General features: G+C 41.2%; 1 protein-coding gene across 1 annotated transcript in view; it reads right to left on the minus strand.

The window, feature by feature from the left end:
- XYLT1 (xylosyltransferase I) overlaps positions 1 to 18,586 on the minus strand; it is a gene marked incomplete at its 5' end in the record, with an annotated part of 93,223 nt that overhangs the window by 57,491 nt on the left and 17,146 nt on the right. The window contains 2 exons of the mRNA XM_010019712.1: positions 3,049 to 3,251; positions 3,885 to 4,057. Of these exons, the coding sequence (XP_010018014.1) occupies positions 3,049 to 3,251; positions 3,885 to 4,057 (376 nt within the window). The remainder of the gene's footprint in view (positions 1 to 3,048; positions 3,252 to 3,884; positions 4,058 to 18,586) is intronic.

The raw sequence follows: 18,586 nt of genomic DNA on the forward strand, positions 1-18,586 counted from the left end.
TTAACAGAACTGCATGGAGTCAAGTTTGGATAATGCACCACATCATTTCACTCAGGCCAATAAACAGCATATTGCCTCATGACTAAAGGGAAACACAATATTTTTGTTGGAGGTGTCTTTATGTCCAGACTCTGTTTGCTAGCAATTTCTACTGCAGTAACAACTAGAAGCACATGGAATAGGACCCCCTTTGTGCTAGGTGCTGGACCTAAAGACTCCACAAAGTAAACACTGTGGCACTGGGAACAGTAATAGGGGTATCTGAATTTTCCAAACTTGCACATTTGTTTCCCTCCCAAAATGAATGGTTCTAATATTTTTCCCCCACAGCCTCTATATAGGATGACCCTTGACATCTGCTTCTGGACATACCAGAGAAGGATGAAGGGCTCCTTGCAATTGTAATGTGGTCTGTGAACATACCAGACTGCTCCCCAGACAGATTCAGGCTTCATCATATAATATTAACCCCACATACTGAATGTGTTTTTCTGACTTACAAGGCTGCATTAGCTTTTATTATCAGAAGAGAGGTAGTAAAGGTTTCAGCATTACAGATGGGATGGCAGATGGGAAGCAAAAGCTTAATGTGAAACAGCTCTGGATAAAAACTATTAATCCACAAAATTCGTATGTTCTTATGCAGGGAAACCTAGCAAAAACCACTGCAATATGACTAACCAGTGAGAGAAGTGTAATCTGCCCCTAGCCCATTATCTGACAAATCATGGCATGAGGTCTGAAAGAAGGAAAAAACCTTCAGACACCCTATTTACTATTTCCCAGAAAAATAATCAGCTTCCTATGGGGTATGCAGAGAGGTAATGCCTTCCTAAAGATTATAAACAATGTTAATTTATAGCATCTCCACTATGAAAATGAAATGGACTCATATATATATATTTGATGAGATAACATTTTCCAGGTTTATAGCTGCAATATTCTGCATTCAAAAAAATTTAACAGTACCTGTAAGTCACTGTCATTAAAGTCACAGCACTGAAAAAGGTTTTTTACTTTTTGTTGAAATGTGTAGTGTGGAGAGGAAGCACATGTCCATCAGTTCTGGTAACAGAATACTTTGACAGAAAGGGAAGTGAGCACTTCAGATGCCTGCCCTGCTGCTGAGAGCCCACCATGCAGTTCTGAGAGCGGCTGCAATGGAGGAGCGTGACCTTCAAGAATTTCCCCCAGTGAAGAAACACACGCTTGGAATTTTTGCAGCTGAATGGCACTTGTTTAGAGTTTGAATAACTGCAAGATACCACGGCATTATTACAAAGAATCCATTAACACCGAACTGACTACAGTCTACTCAACAAACCTTGTGATTGTTTATGGCCATGTCTCTAAGTGAATGTTCCCATTTGGCCTTGTGATTTAACTACAGGGAACTAAGGGAACACAGGGAAATAAGAGCAACTGAGACTGCCATAGGTCATGGCCTCAGCATTACACGATGTTTAGGGAGGACTCAACACCACAGAAGGAAACTGGATACATCTGCTGGAATTGGTCTATAATTATACTGCACCTTCAGCAATTATTGTCCTACAATTTGTCTTACTTGAATCAAAGTGCTATCACCCACCTCTTCCTTTATGGTTTTGCCTTAGTCTACTTTTCATCGCTGGTGCAGGATACCTCACTGGAAAGTGAATGATAAGGAATAACAAGCTAGCTTTTCCCAAAACTTAAGAGATACAGAGAACTATATCCTCTCCCTTACAAGCAAGGATAATATGTCAAAACTGTTAGGTCTCTTCCTGTTGGGCACCAGAAGTGTTTAAATTGGACGCAATAACAAATACTGTGATTTCTTAACTCAAATTGCCATGTTCCAGTATCAATGCAGTCTCTGTGACTCTTGTGCTCTTCCCTAATTTTTCTTCCCAAAATGTGTTGCATGTCCCTGACAATGCTTAGAAATGGGCAGCAGCAATAAAGGTCTTTTGTCAATCCCCACAAAATCCTTCCTAAGGCATATGCTCATGGTTTTTTCAATTTTTCACTTCAGTGGGGATTTCTGCCTGAGTAGCAGCTTCAGGAAGGGACCCATACTTGGAAAGAGACCTTGCGGAAACCTAATCAGTGAAAGCATCTCATACATTTCTTTCCTGAGAGTATTAAAAGCATGTTATGTCATCATTCATCAGAAAATTGCCCAAGAAAGTTGCTTCCCCTTTCATCAATTCATTTCAACATACAGGGAAACTTCTCTTTTCCTCTTCTTGATAATTCCGATAGCCTAAAAGCCAGCAGTTTAAGGTCACTTGTTTTTTGGGAGGGCTGGTCGGTTGGTTGTTTTATGGACTATCTACTTCTGCACAATGTAGTAAATCTTACAGAATGCAGCTGTGGGAGCTGGGTGATGTAAATCCAGAAAGAATATGATTTCACTTAAAATCATGAGCCTTGTCATGTGGTGGTGTGTGGAGTTCTTTGCCTGATGCTATCTGAATAAAGATATTCAGGCAATGGTTGGTGCTGAAGATATAATTGACTCCTAGCAACTTATTTGTCACTTCGACTATCATTATCCTCTGCAGAAAAAGTACTAAAAAAAGGAGAACATTACCCTCACTGAATCCATATTCATACTTCCAACACTTTCTGACACATCAAATCAAACTGTTGATCAGCCCCGGAAGGGAGGAATCTCTCCACACCTGAGGTTCATTTGATGAGCTCCAGTACTTCCTGCTACTTTACTCATCCTCTCTTGCAGGTACCCCTTGCAGGAAACAACTAAACAGAGCAGCCCTTACTTACTCAGTATAAGTGAAGAGCCAGCACTGCTAGCCTGCTGTAGCCCCTCCTAGGTAAGTGGCAGGCACACAGGGTATAGTAAGGTAATTGTCTCCTTGGCTAAGATGTGGCTGTCAGACATCAGCATCACCAAGAGGAGTCTTCTGCCGTATGACAGAAGAAACTCTCCCTCTGACCTCTGCTTCTTGCAGCACAGCACAGACGTGTCATTTCTTAAATCCTTCAGTACATATTTCCTTTAGGAACAAAACATGTACATTCTTAAAATACTAGTTGTACCTGATTGGGTAGTCAGCAGCACTGAGGTTAATGAAGAAATCCCATGGCCAGTCATTCATCTCCATTAAATCTCTCATGGCCTGCAGGTAGGTGGTCAGAAGACTTGCTCCTCCCCAGATAGTTGCCATTCTCCAGGAAGTGACTCTCACATTTGGGTACTGGTTGGCAAACTGGAGCACTTGCCGGTGCAAGTAATTGGATCGCTTTACAGGAGAAAAAAGTAATAGATTCAAGTTACTCTGTCCAAAATTGTCCCTCCCTGTATTCAGTAACCACCAACTCTACTTCTTGACTCACTGAACGCTGCCATTGCTTTGCCCTCACTTACCTTTGCTAAATGCAATTTGAAAATGTACAGAGACCCTGTTAAACTCTTTTTATTACAACTAGAGTATTCACAAATCAGTGCAACTAGCTCTTATTTATCATTTGTTACCAGGAGATTCTGAAGGGCTTTCATAAAGGAGGTGACTGTTACTACCTCCCTTTCACAGTGTGAACTAAAGTAACTTGCACAAGGCACCTCAGGTCAGCTCTCCATCCAGTGGGCTGCCACTGTCAGTCTGAATCAGCTTATCAATTACTGTTAAGTGAATGTACAACAGACATGGATAGGTACTCACAGACATATAAGGAGAAATGAGGGCTCTTACATAGAGAAGATAACAAGAAAAGAAAAAAAGAAAAAGAGAAAAGAGGCTCCAACCATGTAACAAATGGAGAGACAAAAAGTGACATGCACTTTATGCAGCAGAGGTAAAGAGAAGATGAAGATGACAAAGATGAGCAGACTGACAGATGGCAAGACAGGCAATTTATAACCAGTGATATATTACCTTGTCAACATGAATGTAATAAAAATGGTCTTTATGGTAAATAGCCTTAAACATGCGTTGGAGCTGCCGAGAAGCTCTGCCATGAACAACCAAGACAAATGCGATCCTGACTGGGTTGGCTGGCATGTATTCTACGGAGTCCTCATCCCACTGTACATTGTTGTTGGCTTTTCCTGTTCAAAAACAAAACACAGGACATCTCTGAGTGTATCCACAGGGCAGGGGTGCAGAGAGCAGTACACATTTCACCTCAGCTCCTTCTTCAAAAGCAGTTTCTATGGAGAAGGGAGAACTCCTGAAGGGTATCAGCCGGCATGCCATCAAGATTGTACCCCTCTCCTCTGTCACTGTACAGGGTCATCACCCCCTGGGTGATGCCTCAACCAGGACGAGGCTGCACGAACATGGATAAGGACCCAAATGTTTATGAGTCAGACAAAGCTCTACTGGGATACACACATGTGCATCTTCAAAGGAATCACCTCAAAGTTTCTAAGCACTGTTCCAAGTATTCAAACAATGCCAAGGCCAACACCCCCCTTCTCCCCCAGAAATGAAATACCCCATTTATCAAGAGATGCTCACTCCTGTGACTAGCACAGCTCTGCTGGGAAGCTGATGAAACTGCCACTTAACCACAGCTGAGGATTATCTCAACTGATAGCATGTATTTGTTAACAGCAGATGTATCCTGGAACATTTAAATGGCAACCTGCATATCTTAACTTCTTCATGTAGGAGAGGGGCTCTTGCAATCCTATTTAGAATTTAAGTTCATCTTTATTTTAACCAAGGAATTTCTGTTCTCCATCTTCTGAAGCAAATGCTGCAGTGCAAGGTTAAGGCAGAAGGTACAGACTAACTGAAGAGCTGGAGCGACATTTTTACTCCAGAATTTCAAGTGCTTTGGTTTTGGTTTGTGTAACACCAATTCAAAAGCCTGAACGCAAAGTAAGAAAAATACAATTTTACCCCAAATCTGACATTCATTCTTCAGTTAACAACCTCGAGTGTTCTGACCTTGTGAGGACCTTTCTCAACAAAAATTATTGAGGAAGAACCTGAAATTTTGCATACAAGTAGAACAAAGAAGGAGTGTCACAAAGCTCAAAATCCCCCTCCTGTCCCAATTCTCCTTTTGCATATTTAAACTCCTCCTTTTTTTCTCAATTAAAGGCAGTATCATTGTCTCAGAAGTTACTTAGTCTCTTCTCCCTTGGTTTATCTAAAAGCTGGAGAGGAACTCTATTTTACAATCTCAGAAAGTCTGAACTAGCGATTATACTGAAAATACGTATTTAATTATTGGAAATGCATGTGAACATGGGCAGCACCGAAACGTTCATTTCCCATTACAAGCACAGGTTTGGAAATGGCTGTGTACCAGCTGAACCAGGTAGAAGCAGCAGCTAAATCATGTGTGAGAACATTAACGCAGCTGCCTTCAACTACACGTAATGCTTTGGCCACACAGGATACTTCCAACTCAATGCACACCTATGTTCTCAATAAATAAACAGCTCAGAAAACTGCCCAGCCAGGTGGGACAGGACTTGAGCCTGCTTGCTTTGAAAGAGGGGTCTCCCTTGCCCTCCCAGAAAAACAACAGAATTGGGTTTTACATTCTTTTATAGGAACTGCTCATCCCCTTATTTTTTTCCTCACCATCAGAAAAGCTGTTTTTTTCCTACCTTCCCAACAAAAACCAGGTGAGCCAATTAAATGTCCAAGTGAGAGATAAATTGATGTCATTTAGCAGATTCCAGGTGTCCAGGGCAGATATTCATAATATTAGGGGTTAGAATTTCCTAACTGACTCAAACTTGAAGGGGACTCAGGGAAAAAAAACCCTCAGCAAACTTGGGAGTATAAGAGGTGGATCTTCTAACAGCTAACGAAACCCTCAGGTTTGAAAGAAGTGTGAAACCCTGAAGAACTCCCAGCTAAACAATCCTCTTTTCAACTTGTCATGGATCCTGTTTTTTCCTAAAAACACTGAGGATTTTATCTGGCTAAGTCATACCCAGTCTCTGCAGTAGTGCTTTTTGGGATGCTCCCATTCTCCTCCCACCTCCACATACCCACCATCTCAAGACTCTTTCTGCAGATAGCAGGGACACATAGGTTTGCGCTAGGTTGCAGGACGAACTTGAGGCTGTACCTAGGCACGGTTATCAAGACAGCATGAGTACAGCCACAAAGCCCACTGCGCCTTCCAAAACATCTCCATTCTCTGGAATAAGGCTATTTGGTGGACTATATAAGGGGCTAAAAGGCAGCTACGTGCCTATCCAGGAAGATACACAGATACTGAACACAGAGTCATACTGAACATAGATACTGAGCCTACAGAGTCCCAGAGGCTCACTGCCCCATGTAAAAGACCTTTAACTCTCTGCAGTTGTATTGCTCATAAATTGATGTAACTTCATTGCCCTCAACCGTATTCAGAATACCCATTTGGAAATTTCAAGCCCCATGAGTCACTCTTAATTTTAAATGAGACACAAGCAACTTAAATGGTATTTCTTTAGGAGAAATAAAAAAGGCCCATCACTAATTCAATAAGACTCCAATGAACACCATTAGAAGATTAGAAAAAAGCTTAAATTTCATTTCTTCTATCATTTCCAGTTTATTATGGCCATTTCCTCATGCTCAGTTGTGCCATTTCTCTGGCATGCTGATGAGCTTCCTGATGCGTCTGCTTTGGGTTCCTGCACAGTGTCAGGGACAGAAAGGAACTGCGAAAGAAAACATGCTTGCAAGGAGAACTGACAGGGGAATGAAGGGTAATTGCAATTGCTAAACCAACCCATTTTTCTTTGATTTCAAGCTGATGATGTCCCATCAATTGACTCAAACATTTTTAGTGGTTTTCATTATATTTTTCAATAACTCTCTTCCGAAATTAGTGGCTTTCTGCAATGATATGTAGAAGGTGAGGGGAATTTAAAATAGCCGTATTGTGGGTCTTTTATTTTAAACTAACTTGCTTTCAATACCCACACTATCATTTATCTAGCAATTACTGAGAGCAAAATCCTCCCAAATTTGCACCTGAAATGCAACCTCACTTCATCAGGTTTCTCTAATAAATTCCTGTAATGACTTATTTTCCTCTCTGCTGTTTTCCCACTTGAGCCTCTTTTTCCACATGCTCACTCCTTCCTTCTTATTTTATAGTCCCATTTTCCACCTGCATATTACCACGGCTTTTTTACTCTAATCCTATTCTTGGCTGCCTCGAATTTCAGAAAGGTAAAAATGTATTTTTTCCATCTGTTAGACTATCTGCTGCTTCTGCTCTATACAGTTACCTTCCTGGTTTTAGCTGTGGCTGATTAGCACCCTCTCTTTTGCAGACTACTTCACTGATAAAGAACCAGCCTGCTTTGCAAATAAGATTAAATTGGCAGGAAACATTCAATTGAGTATCTGCTTTTGAAAAAATACAGTAGGACTTGAGAGCTGTATGAACCACGTCAAAATCGGAACAGCTCCAGCCACTGCATTTCTATAATACTTGTGCATACCAAAGTCTTGCACATCGTGTTAATGCCTGCATATTAATGACCTGCCTCTCACGTAGGAGCACATCTCCTTCTGGGTGTTAGGACAGAGGACACTGAAGATGCATCAGATGATGTCACTTAACATCATACCATTCAACAATGACACAAATCTAAAAGGATTTTAAGGCAGTACTTGCATCTGATAGCTAACTTACGTAGCACTACACTGCCATTTGCCGCATGCACTAAAGTTTCCTCAGGGGGCTAATTCAAGTGGTCTTCACCCTCAGTCACTTCAGTCCAGCAAAAAGCAGTTGCCAAGATCACCCTTCTCTCCCTGGTCCCAAAGAACCCTTGACAGTATTTTCACCTCTGTTCACTCTTCTTCTCACCCACCAGGTACAGAGGAGTCAGGGGCAGCTCCTTTCCTCTGTGGATGCTCCCCACACTCAGCCTTCATGAACACTTGGCACCCCTCCATGCACCACTGTCTGCCTTCCAAGAAAAATGAGCCGAGTCAATATAGGAGAATTCCCATCTTCTCCTGCAGCGATCATTGGGGGCAGCCCCAGTGGGACTGGACCTGCACCCCATCTCACCTAGAAAGCTTCCCCAAGTGTGAGCATTGCCTATTGAGTCAACTTTTCTATATGTTTAGGGAATTCCCTTTACCTAGGATAACTTTGGCAGATCAGTGTTTTATAAAACTTAATGAAAAGTCCATTGTTAATACAAGGTAAAACAGAACCCATGAAGAATATTACATTATAGGTATATCTTGGGAGCACATCTCTAGCCTCAGAAATAGCTTTGCACATATGAGTGAGTGGGGAGAGTGAATGGAGTGTCTTCTTTACAGCCATGTGGCACAGGTGAAACAGTAGCTCTTGCCTGGAAGCAGCAGTACTTGTTTTAAACTTCCTCAAAGTTGCTGTTTCATGACGCAGTGCAAACAGTGGATAGAAGAGTGGCTTTTCATGCTGCCTTTCTTCAGAGAACCTGCTACATGGACCCTCTGCAGAAATGGCAGTGCTCACCCAGCCCATAACAAACATTTTCTAGCCCTTGTATGAAAGTGTTTTTATTTTGCTATTCTACACTGAAAACAAAATGTGGCATTTTGCTCGGTGACCAAATACCTTTCACAAACTTACTGAGAAAAGCAAAAGTTGCCCTTCAGAATTCCTGCTCAAAGTGGGACAGGACTGACACCAATGTGTGCTAGCAGGAAAACCTGGACCTACTTTTGCAGGTAACAGTAGAATCTCTGCAGTACAGAATCCAGTGCAGTTTCAATTTGTACTTTCTAGAGCCCAGAGAACTCAATATAATTAAGAGTTTAATCTTCAACTATTGCAGTATTACTAAATGCCAGGATAATAAACACAGTGCAATCATTTTTGTATTTGCTGCAGTGCCACATTATGCTCAATCATCCAGCAATATAACTCAGAGCCAACCTGCTAATCTTGTATTTCTATTGCTAATTAATGAGATCATCAGACTTCTCTAGCAGCATGAAGCAATTTCTAATTATTTCTGCGAGCCATAATATTTTTTGTTATTCCATCCATCAACTTCTATTTTCAGGTTGGGTTTGTCCTGGCCGTTCAACAGAATAGCTCTACACAGAGATACCTGGATACTGCTGACTTCATCTCAACACAGCTGCGTGTGTGTACTCTGCCTTGATAGCATGAATCAATGAATAGAGGACATCAGAAGGGTTATTGCTGTGTTGTTCAGCATACTATTTACTGCTATTACAGCCATAAATGCAATCAGAAGCCCTGTCATTATAACAGGAGTACCAGCCATAATCACTCCAAAGAGGAAGAGATCCAGAGTCCCTACTTAAACTCACAGTAGCAGCGCCATTCCCTTACGCAGCACCACTTCTGCAACAGGCAGCTGAGTGGTAGTTGCTGAACTCACATTTCCACTATAAGCTCCTCCTTTTCAATTGCTCACAACTCGTAACACCACAGCAGGTTGAAAATTTCCAGGCTTGGCTTTCCTCTGAGAATGACTTCCACTTTGGTTAGAGCAAAAAGAGTTCCGCCTTGTTCAAATGGTGACAAGACTAAAACAGCAACACATTCCTTCATTTAGAAACCTCATTTTTTGTAAATGACCTAGTAATGGAAGTAGTTGGAGTTACATAAAAACAACAAAAAAACACTGAGCAATTTACCAGTGAGCCATCAGGACCTGATGGTAAGTCTTTGTCTGAGGGCTTCATAACAGAAACATTTAACTGGACATATCCAGAACTCTTGCTGGATCCATTATGGCAAGAGCCTCATTTGCCATCAGGCTCAAGAGGAGATGTTCTGTCTTGCTGCAGTACCCTCCAGTGAAGACACTCTGCACATGTGTTAATCATACTTAGATGAAAAAGCAATTTTGCCTACTCCAGAACCTACAATACTATCTTTAGAAACATTAATCCCAACTTTGGAATGCAAATTTTCACCTCCAGTCTAGGAAATAATTCGTTTCCATGGTGGCTGGTGGCTGTTGTGGACATCTTTAGTGAAAGAAAAGATTTCAAGGTGAGTACTGATCTTATTGTATTTTTTTTAATTATTACTAATTATATGTAAAATGCCCACTGATAGATGCCCAGCATAGAAGACCCCTCTAACAAAAAAGGTTATTCACCAAAAAGCTGAGCAGCATGTTCACTTTTGGTGAATGAGTATACTGACAATCAACCAGCCACACAGAGGTCTGCGTATCTGATATGTCCTGCTCACTCCCAGACCATTGCCTGCTTTCCTGTGCCCCTAAGAAACGGCATGAGCTGAAGGTGTTCAGCATCTCAGGAAATCAGCACCTTTGTGTGCCAGCTGAATCGGGCACATCCACTGCCTGGGTCAAAGAGAGGGTGGGTTTCACATCTAGCAAAACAAGCCAAGCTCCTGGTGAATATAACTGGCATGGCCAGTTATATGTGTGGCTTCTTTCAGTGGGTTTTAACTTGCTCAGCAAAGGACAGGTGAAATCAGCTGAGAAGATCATCTGTGCAACTGTCCCCAGGGCACAGGGATTTGAGAGGGATGCTTATGGTTTACAGAACGAAAGTTGCTAGTTCTGTTCATGGATTTCCTTAAACCTGCCATTACCCACACTTTGTATCTGCGAGTTTGTGTTGAGCACTTTGGACAAAATTTCAGAAATCACACTGCTATTGAAAAGTGGATATTTAATTTATTTGCAGTAATGTTTTATCTTGACAACCCTGCTCTAGTATTTTTCATTCTCAGACTCTACCATGAATTACAGAAGCAATTTATGATCCTCTGTAAGTTCCTATGATCAAGTAACCCATAAGCAAAAAATCAATGCAAGGTAGGCGGGAAGCAGCGAGTCATAATTTACAAGCACTCAATGGTGAGTCCATTTAACATTAGAGAGACAGACTTCAGTAATGTTCTTTCCAGGCTGAGCAGAAGCCCTGGCTTGGAACAAAGGAGCTGCTGATGTGGGCAGTTTGAGTCTGCTTTAATCATTTCAGAGGGTGACAACAAACTTTGGGCAGTCTGAGAAGAGCCACTGCCTTACAGCTGGACAATTTTCTTCAGGAAATCACTGGAAGTTTCTCTACAGTGAGTTTATGAACTGATAAGCAGCTCCACACCACTGCAGAACTTAAATAAAAAGGGAAACTCTATGTCACTACAGATCTAGGTGAGTTCTGCTGCAGTCCCTGTGGTGGTGAGACTTCTCCCTTGTCTAAGAATAGAAAAATGAAGTGCATGAAAGAAGGAAGGTATGACGATAAAGGGCAAATTTAGAACTGTTCCATATTCACCTCTGCACCATCAGAAGATTACTTGTTTCTATCTTTTCCCAAGAAAAAAAAAAAGAAAAATTAAAAATTCTGTTTTGGAATTTGAAAGAAAACATTTCTATCCCAGCTTGTCATCGTTCTGTTATAGGTATTTAACATTTGCGCTGCATGCACCACTTCCAAGACTCACTCAGAGAACGCTGGGGCAGGTATCATCCATTAAGCAAATCCAGAAAAATACCATGCACCAGAACACTTTGTGGGTTTTTTCACATGATTTGAAATGAAGAAATAAGAACTTTGAGAACAAAGACAAAAATCTTTTGTATCACAAAATCCGTGGAAGTTGTTGGGATTACACAGGACTGTTCAAAACCAGTCTCAGTACACAACTTCGGGTTATGTGTATGCATACACGTGCGTATGCTGTGGCAGAGCATTTAGATCCACTACATTACAAACAAAACCAAGGACCATTTAGTTTGAAGCTGCCTGCCATAATCCAACCAAAATCTCCGCTCTGTCTTGCAGTCAGTCTCCAGTAGTCACTGAAACCATTTTTATGATTTGCAAATGACCAACTAATTATCAGATCCCCCTATACTGCACTTGCAACACACACTAAACTTAATTTACTGCGATACTTATCTAGGCAGGCCAATGATCTCAGTAACAAGCTTGCTTTTCTGATGTTCTAATTATGAAAATGGTAGCATTCCTGGGAGACAAATCTCAATTATTTGTAGTTTTGCTGGAGTGCGTTAGCCAAGCATTTTCTCCCTTTTCCCACTGACTCTCATGAATAAATAAATAACACTCAAAAGCAACAGTAAATTAATGTTGAATTAGAATGAATTTCTTAATAATAATATTTATCATATCAATTAACAGCCAATTAGCACATCAGGATCAGTGTTACCAGGGTGAATACAAAATGCCTTCTAAATGAGCAATAGGTTATTTTTACGATATTCAGTGACATTACTGGACTTTAGAGAGGTAATATAAAGCTGATCCAGCAACAGACACAGGTATTCCTTGCAAAGTCTATTTGCTCCTTGTGCACCTTGTACTTTAGTTTGACTGAACATTTGCAGGCAACACTCTTGGAAACTAGAAAAAGGAGAAAGCCCGCTATTTACAAGTACCTGTACTACTACAGCCATAAGAAAATGCTCTAATAAGAGAGAGATTTTTCCAGCCTGGCTCAAGGACTAATCAGCAGCCCATTCAGAGTGGGACCCCCAGCTCACAGTCAAACCCAACCAGCTAACCACTGAAACCAGGAGGGATTTCTGAGTGTGCCAGTTCTGTGTCAATCACTCAAGACAAAAGAAAAATAAGCACTCCAGTCTTTCATGGTTAACACGTAAGGTGTGAAGGTTTTCTTATATGTGGAGCTACCCTCCTCTCCCCAGGAGCTCACTGCAGGGCCAGGCACTTCATTCAGGTCTTGTGGCCCATGAGCTGACTCTCATCGAGAAGAGTGAAAGGGAAACCTTGTGCTCATTACCAGGGGAGAGGTTACAGAGATTAAAAAAGGCAGTGAAAGGGTTGAGATGAGATGTGTTTCAATATCTTACCCACCACTGACTGTTGCTAAGGATGCTCCTTTCAACACTCCAAAACTGATGAGAGCAGGAATTTGTCAGACAAGATAAGTCATCCCACCACTCCCAAGAAAACTGATGACACAAACCCAAACTGAAGCATTTATAAAACCTCATCCACTGTTTTCATTTTCCAGACACAGCTACAGCCACACCAACAACATCCTGGCTTCTACAAAAACAGCACTGCAGCACTAGGAGGTATCCAATTCTTCTGGGCAGCTTGGTTAGCTGCTGCACACTATGGGCCACCGGCCACCAGCACATCGTTCCTGGAGAACCTCCACCAGGGCTGGAGGTGATCGAGCTTCCTTCAGTCCCCTGCCCCTCTGGTCAGCCATAGTGGGGAGATTCACATTGCCCAAGCACAGCAATGTAATTTAAGTGACTGATTTAACACATCAGCCTCTCCAAACAGTCTGTGGAGACAGAAGAACACTCCAGAGGCTGTTCAAGTAATGGCAAGAGAGGCAGAATTGGCCAGTGGCAACAATGCTCCTTTGCAAGGCTCCTTTCTGCTGATAGTCTCTTTCAGGCAATAGTGGTGGACCATAGGTACATCACTTTCCTCCTAGTACAGTACAGTTGTTGTCTGAGGACATGGCTGATGCCAGCCCAGAGGTGCTCCAAGGTCCTGTAGTTTGCTCTAGCATCACCTAAATTAGACAAACGACTACTGATTTAGGTGGCCTGACTTACACACCAGAGGATGTGTAATCCATCTGCACCCTCTTGCTGCAGATGGATTACATCCCAATTTGGACACCAATGACAGGCTTATCGCCACCGTTCATGCCAAAACCAACTTTGGCTTTGGAGTCGGCTTTTCTCTATGCTGAAGCAGTTTACTGCCTTCCCTGCTGAAGAAGCCTTCAGATTTCTTATGCAGGACAAGAAGAAAACACAGAAAATGTCCATATTTCAGTTCAGACTTTCTTTTCTGCCTCAAATCATCAGCAAGTCTAATCCTTCAAGGAGCAAACTTGAAAGCCAACCAGTTACTGCAGAGCAACAAGGAAACTGAAACACGAAAGTAACAATACCAACCTTACAAATCCCAAGCAGAACAGCAATAGTGCTGTATCAAGGCTCATGCCTCAAATCAGCATTTGAAACAGCCTTTGCTGATTCCAGTGCCCGTTTCTGTATTCTGGTGGGTGTCTGGAGACTAGTCCATTCGTAACCTTTACTTCATCTCTTTCTGTCATACTGAGAGCACAAATAACCAGTAAGGAGTGAAAATACAAGCAATTACCTAATTAAAGTAAGTCTCTACTTCACATAACCTCCCAGGAGATATTTATGTACTACTGAGAGTACTAAGAAATGAATAGGTAGATGAAAAAGCATGTTTGTTACCTGCCTGATCAATGTCTTCCTATTCCATTTTACTGTGCTGTCATCTTTCAAGTCCTATGTAAAGTTTCTTTTCCCCAGATATTCTTAAGAAATGAACAGCTAATCATTATAATCAGCTGGGGTAAGGCCAGGACCAAGTTAATTTACACCATATGAGGATCTTGTCTGCTAACTTGAAATTAATCCTTCCTTTGAGATTCCCATTACACCTGTCTCCTATTTTTTGAACACAGTATTGGAAGGACAGTCTGCCTTTATTCTGTGCCCAAGATCATTATGAACATAATGTTGGAAACAGACCAAAAAAGTCAATACTTTCACAGGTATTTTGCATAAAAGGGTCTAGTTGGGTACTGAGAGTAAAGACTGACACTAGCAAAAGCAAAAATAAACCTACATACATGTGCCTTGTGCCCATGTGTTGTAAAATGTGAAAGTTCAGCCTTACATTCCAGCTGACACTAGTTGCAGTGCAAGTGGAATTAACAGGAATTTCACAATAGAGATAGAAGAGAGAGAAAAGATAAATAGCACATGTCTGGGTAGATTCACTCTAAAGCTGCCAGGCTTTGCTTCCTCTGCATCCCTTTGAGTCAAGCTCTATAGATTTCAAAAGCTGCAGGGCTGGGTCACAGCTGAGTGCTTTTAAGAACATCACACTGTGGCAATAAAAGATGTGTGAGAAAGAAGATTCATGTATGTGTATGTACCATATATACATATATACACACACTGCATGCACTGGTAGGTTAGCTAAGAAATAACTGGAACTGAAATACTTCAACTAAAACACCACATCTAAATAACTAGCTTTCAGCAGAAACAAATGCAGTTTCTGCACTGAGTATGTTTTTCAGCAAGTGTGCTGACACATAACTACTGTCAAATACCCTCACAAATACCCTGTCAAAGGATACTGGTAAGCAATGGTTTTCCCAAACAACTGAAAGTAAATCTCCTCCCAAGAAAGAGAGCTGCAGGAGCATGGCCACTCCATTTCTGCAAGCTTTCCCCAGTAACACCTGTGATTTCTTGTTATCTCTGGTCAGCAAAAGCAGCCTCATATAGGGACAGACATCAGCTCCAGTGTTAGCAGATTCACCCCCAGCTCTGTGGATCAGGAGGCTCAGCTGAGCTAGTACTCCCAGCAAGACAAGGGCATTTCCAGCCTCCCTGCTTACAGTTCTCCAGCTTGTCACCCACTGCTTAAAAGGCTCCTCAGCTGACAAAGTCCTTTTGATGAGCATAAGTGGGATCCATTAGACTGGAATTAGAGCACTAAATGCTCTTCCAAGATCTGTGCCTTCCCTCAATATTGGCATTAATCAGTATGATCATTTTACTTTTCTCTGTGTTAGATGCATTAAATGAGATAATTCTATGTAACTGAAATTTCTAAAGACATATATAATCTTACCTTGTCTACCCCACACTTCTGTGTAAAGCACTTCTCATTTGTCCATCTGAATAGTAACGCATGAATTATTTTTATCACTGATCACTGATGTACTCCAAGAAAGCTTGCTACCATGTATACTACTTAAAGGAAGAGCATGAATAGTTTTACCCAGCACAGAAGAAAAAGAGGACCAATCTTCTCTTAGTATATTACTTTCCAGACATTGGAATGCAGCATAATTATATTGTGACATTTCCAACAGCAAATAGATTCTACTGTAAGCAATTAACACTGGTTCCTTTGGCAGACTTCAAAAGATTACTCGTATAGTATGCTAAGTTATAACAACATTTGAATAAGAAACACCACCACACTACTTTAGCTAGATTTTAACATACATGGATGGGTCAAAATACAGGAGAAATAGATGGATTTTAATTCTTGCACTGGCCACCCTTATACTGCAAAATTGTTCATTGACATGGAAAAATCTTCAGGAGGTAAATCTGAACATTTTTTGAACAAACAAGCACTAGTGACAAGAAGTACTCCAATCTAATTAAAATGGAGAATTTTCATCTGTGCACTGCCTATGACAACCTATTTCTCTCTCCATGGAGATGGGAAAGCTAGGCTGGATTCCCATTCCTGGCTGGAATGCCTTCCAGAAGCTGCTTCTGATCAAGAGGGATTAGTAAAGATGGTTTAAGAAGGAAGAAAAAACCCAAACCAAAATCAGGCATTAATCCTCCAAACATTTCTTAGCCAACATATCTTTAATACAATCCCCCTAATCCAATTAGGGTGCTTTGAAAATCATATCTTGAATTCCATGCTTCATTGTGATCAGTGCTGTGTGAGTGAAACATCCACTTACAAGACAGCTGCAAAACGCCCTCTCCACTTCCCAGCCCTCTCTGCTCCATCACTGCACCTAAACCCAAACCTTGCCTCAGACAGGCCGGCTCCAGTGCTGCGAGCTGCACTGCAGTGAACGTGCGTACCCAAACACATCAGTCATAAACATATATAATTAGATATGCATGAGAAACTGAAGACATAATTTTAACTCCCCCTTTCACACCTCAATATCAGTTACTTAGAAACACCACTAATAATAGTGGAGTACAGCCTTAGCAGCTGGGTAGGGATTCTGGCCTTTTGACATTCATCCCTTTGAACCAATAAGGAAAACAATACCCAATACAATGTTTTTGCAAGGAAAGAACAAATTACTACTCATTAACAGAGCTTAATTTTTCAAATGTTCTCATGAAAATTATTTGGATGGGTGTTCACAAGGATCTATATTCAAATTTGCATTTACGGACAAAGAATAGAAAGAAACAGCATAGTGTTGTTGCTAAAATAAAGGACTTTCACTCTATTACTCCATCACAATATAAAAAGATCCCATTAACATACCACTAGAGGAAAACAAAGGAAAATCAAATTGCTGGCAACAGAAAATGTTCAGCAAAAGCAAAATAAATTGATTTTTCTGTATTTGACTAGACATTTCAGATTTGCTGTTAAAAAAATCCAATGTGCAGAAAATGTCATTTTACTGACTAAATAAGTTACTGGCTGCTGTTAAAAGCATCTGGGGAGAATCTGAATGTGAAATACAGTCTTGCAATAATACCATAATTTCTAAACCAGAGTTATGAATTTCTCTCACATTTTAACAAGGCTGTGATGCCCTTGGATGTCAAGGAGCTGCCTGAACAGTCATATTTAAAAGAGTCTGCTCCATACTGCAAAAGATGAATATATGTGCAATGTTTAAGTTAAAAAAAATTACTGCTGACCTTCTACAGACAAAAATAATATAGGATATCATTTCTAACATTATTTTAGCTCTGCTCCTCTGTCTGTCCTCCCATCCTGCAAGTCTCCCTGTTAGCAGTCAGAGGCACTAAAATTGGTGCCAGGCACTTGCCATTTACTGCAGCTGAGGCTGATCCTGCTGCCCATGTGCTGGCAAGGTTTTAGCAGGACCTTGGCTTCAGGGAGGCTCTGCTCATGCACAGCCTATCCCACCCATTGAACTTGGGGAGTTTGGCAGATGTGAGCATGATGTATTAGCGTGGATCTCTAGGAATACCTTAGTGGTGCAGTGTACTATGAGACAGGGAACATGTCCAAGTAGTTTTGCATTTTAATTACATAAAGCGAGTGCTAGAAAATGCTTTGAAGCTCTAGATGTAATTCAGTAGCATTGGCTTCCAATATAATTGGGTTTTTTTCCTGCCACCTGCTCACTCATACACAAGCTATTTAACCACCCCTATCACAAGGGGAGGCTTATAAAAAAGGAAAAAAAAAAAAAAGGAAAAAAATAAAAGCTTGCATTCAGATGTAATTCAGTTCCTCCTCTTCTATGAAGATGGAACCCAAACTAACCAAATTCATTCACAAGTCGGCTTCTATGGTACAGTAGAACATAAAAATCACCAACTGGCAGCAAAACTGCTAAGCAAGACTGACTTAGAAGATGAAAAAGTGTGAAACACAAGAAACATCTCACAGATTGTAAAATGACATGTTTATTTAAAAAAAAGAGACCAGGGAAAATAAGAAATATTGGCAGAGCACAGCAGTAACAACCGAAAGACTCCCTGGCTGTCAGTTGGTTAAAGCTTGCCATGAACTGCAGACTCCGGGACTGAAAAGCAAGTATTCCACAGCTCTCAGACACTGAGCACCTGAGTGACAGCAACTACATTAGCCCACAGGGTAGGTTAAGCCAGTCCTTCTCTAATTAACACTTTGAGCATCCTCAGGAAGAGAAGGATGAAGAGGTGGAGGGCGAAAGAGAGACAGGGGAAAAGCCCCACAAGTTTGTTCCAAAAATTGTTGTATACTTCACTATCTACACGGGTAGGATCAGGAAGGATCCTAATGGTAGCACCTCAAGTACAGAGAGGTACAAGATCACAGCACCAGAGGATCAGGAATCACTGAAGTCTCCAGTTACAGCAAGGTCTCCAATTACTATTGCAGCAGCTGCTGCAAACACG

The sequence above is a fragment of the Nestor notabilis genome, unplaced genomic scaffold (assembly GCF_000696875.1).
Source record: "Nestor notabilis isolate BGI_N333 unplaced genomic scaffold, ASM69687v1 scaffold9630, whole genome shotgun sequence".
Classification (NCBI taxonomy): Eukaryota; Metazoa; Chordata; class Aves; order Psittaciformes; family Psittacidae; genus Nestor; species Nestor notabilis.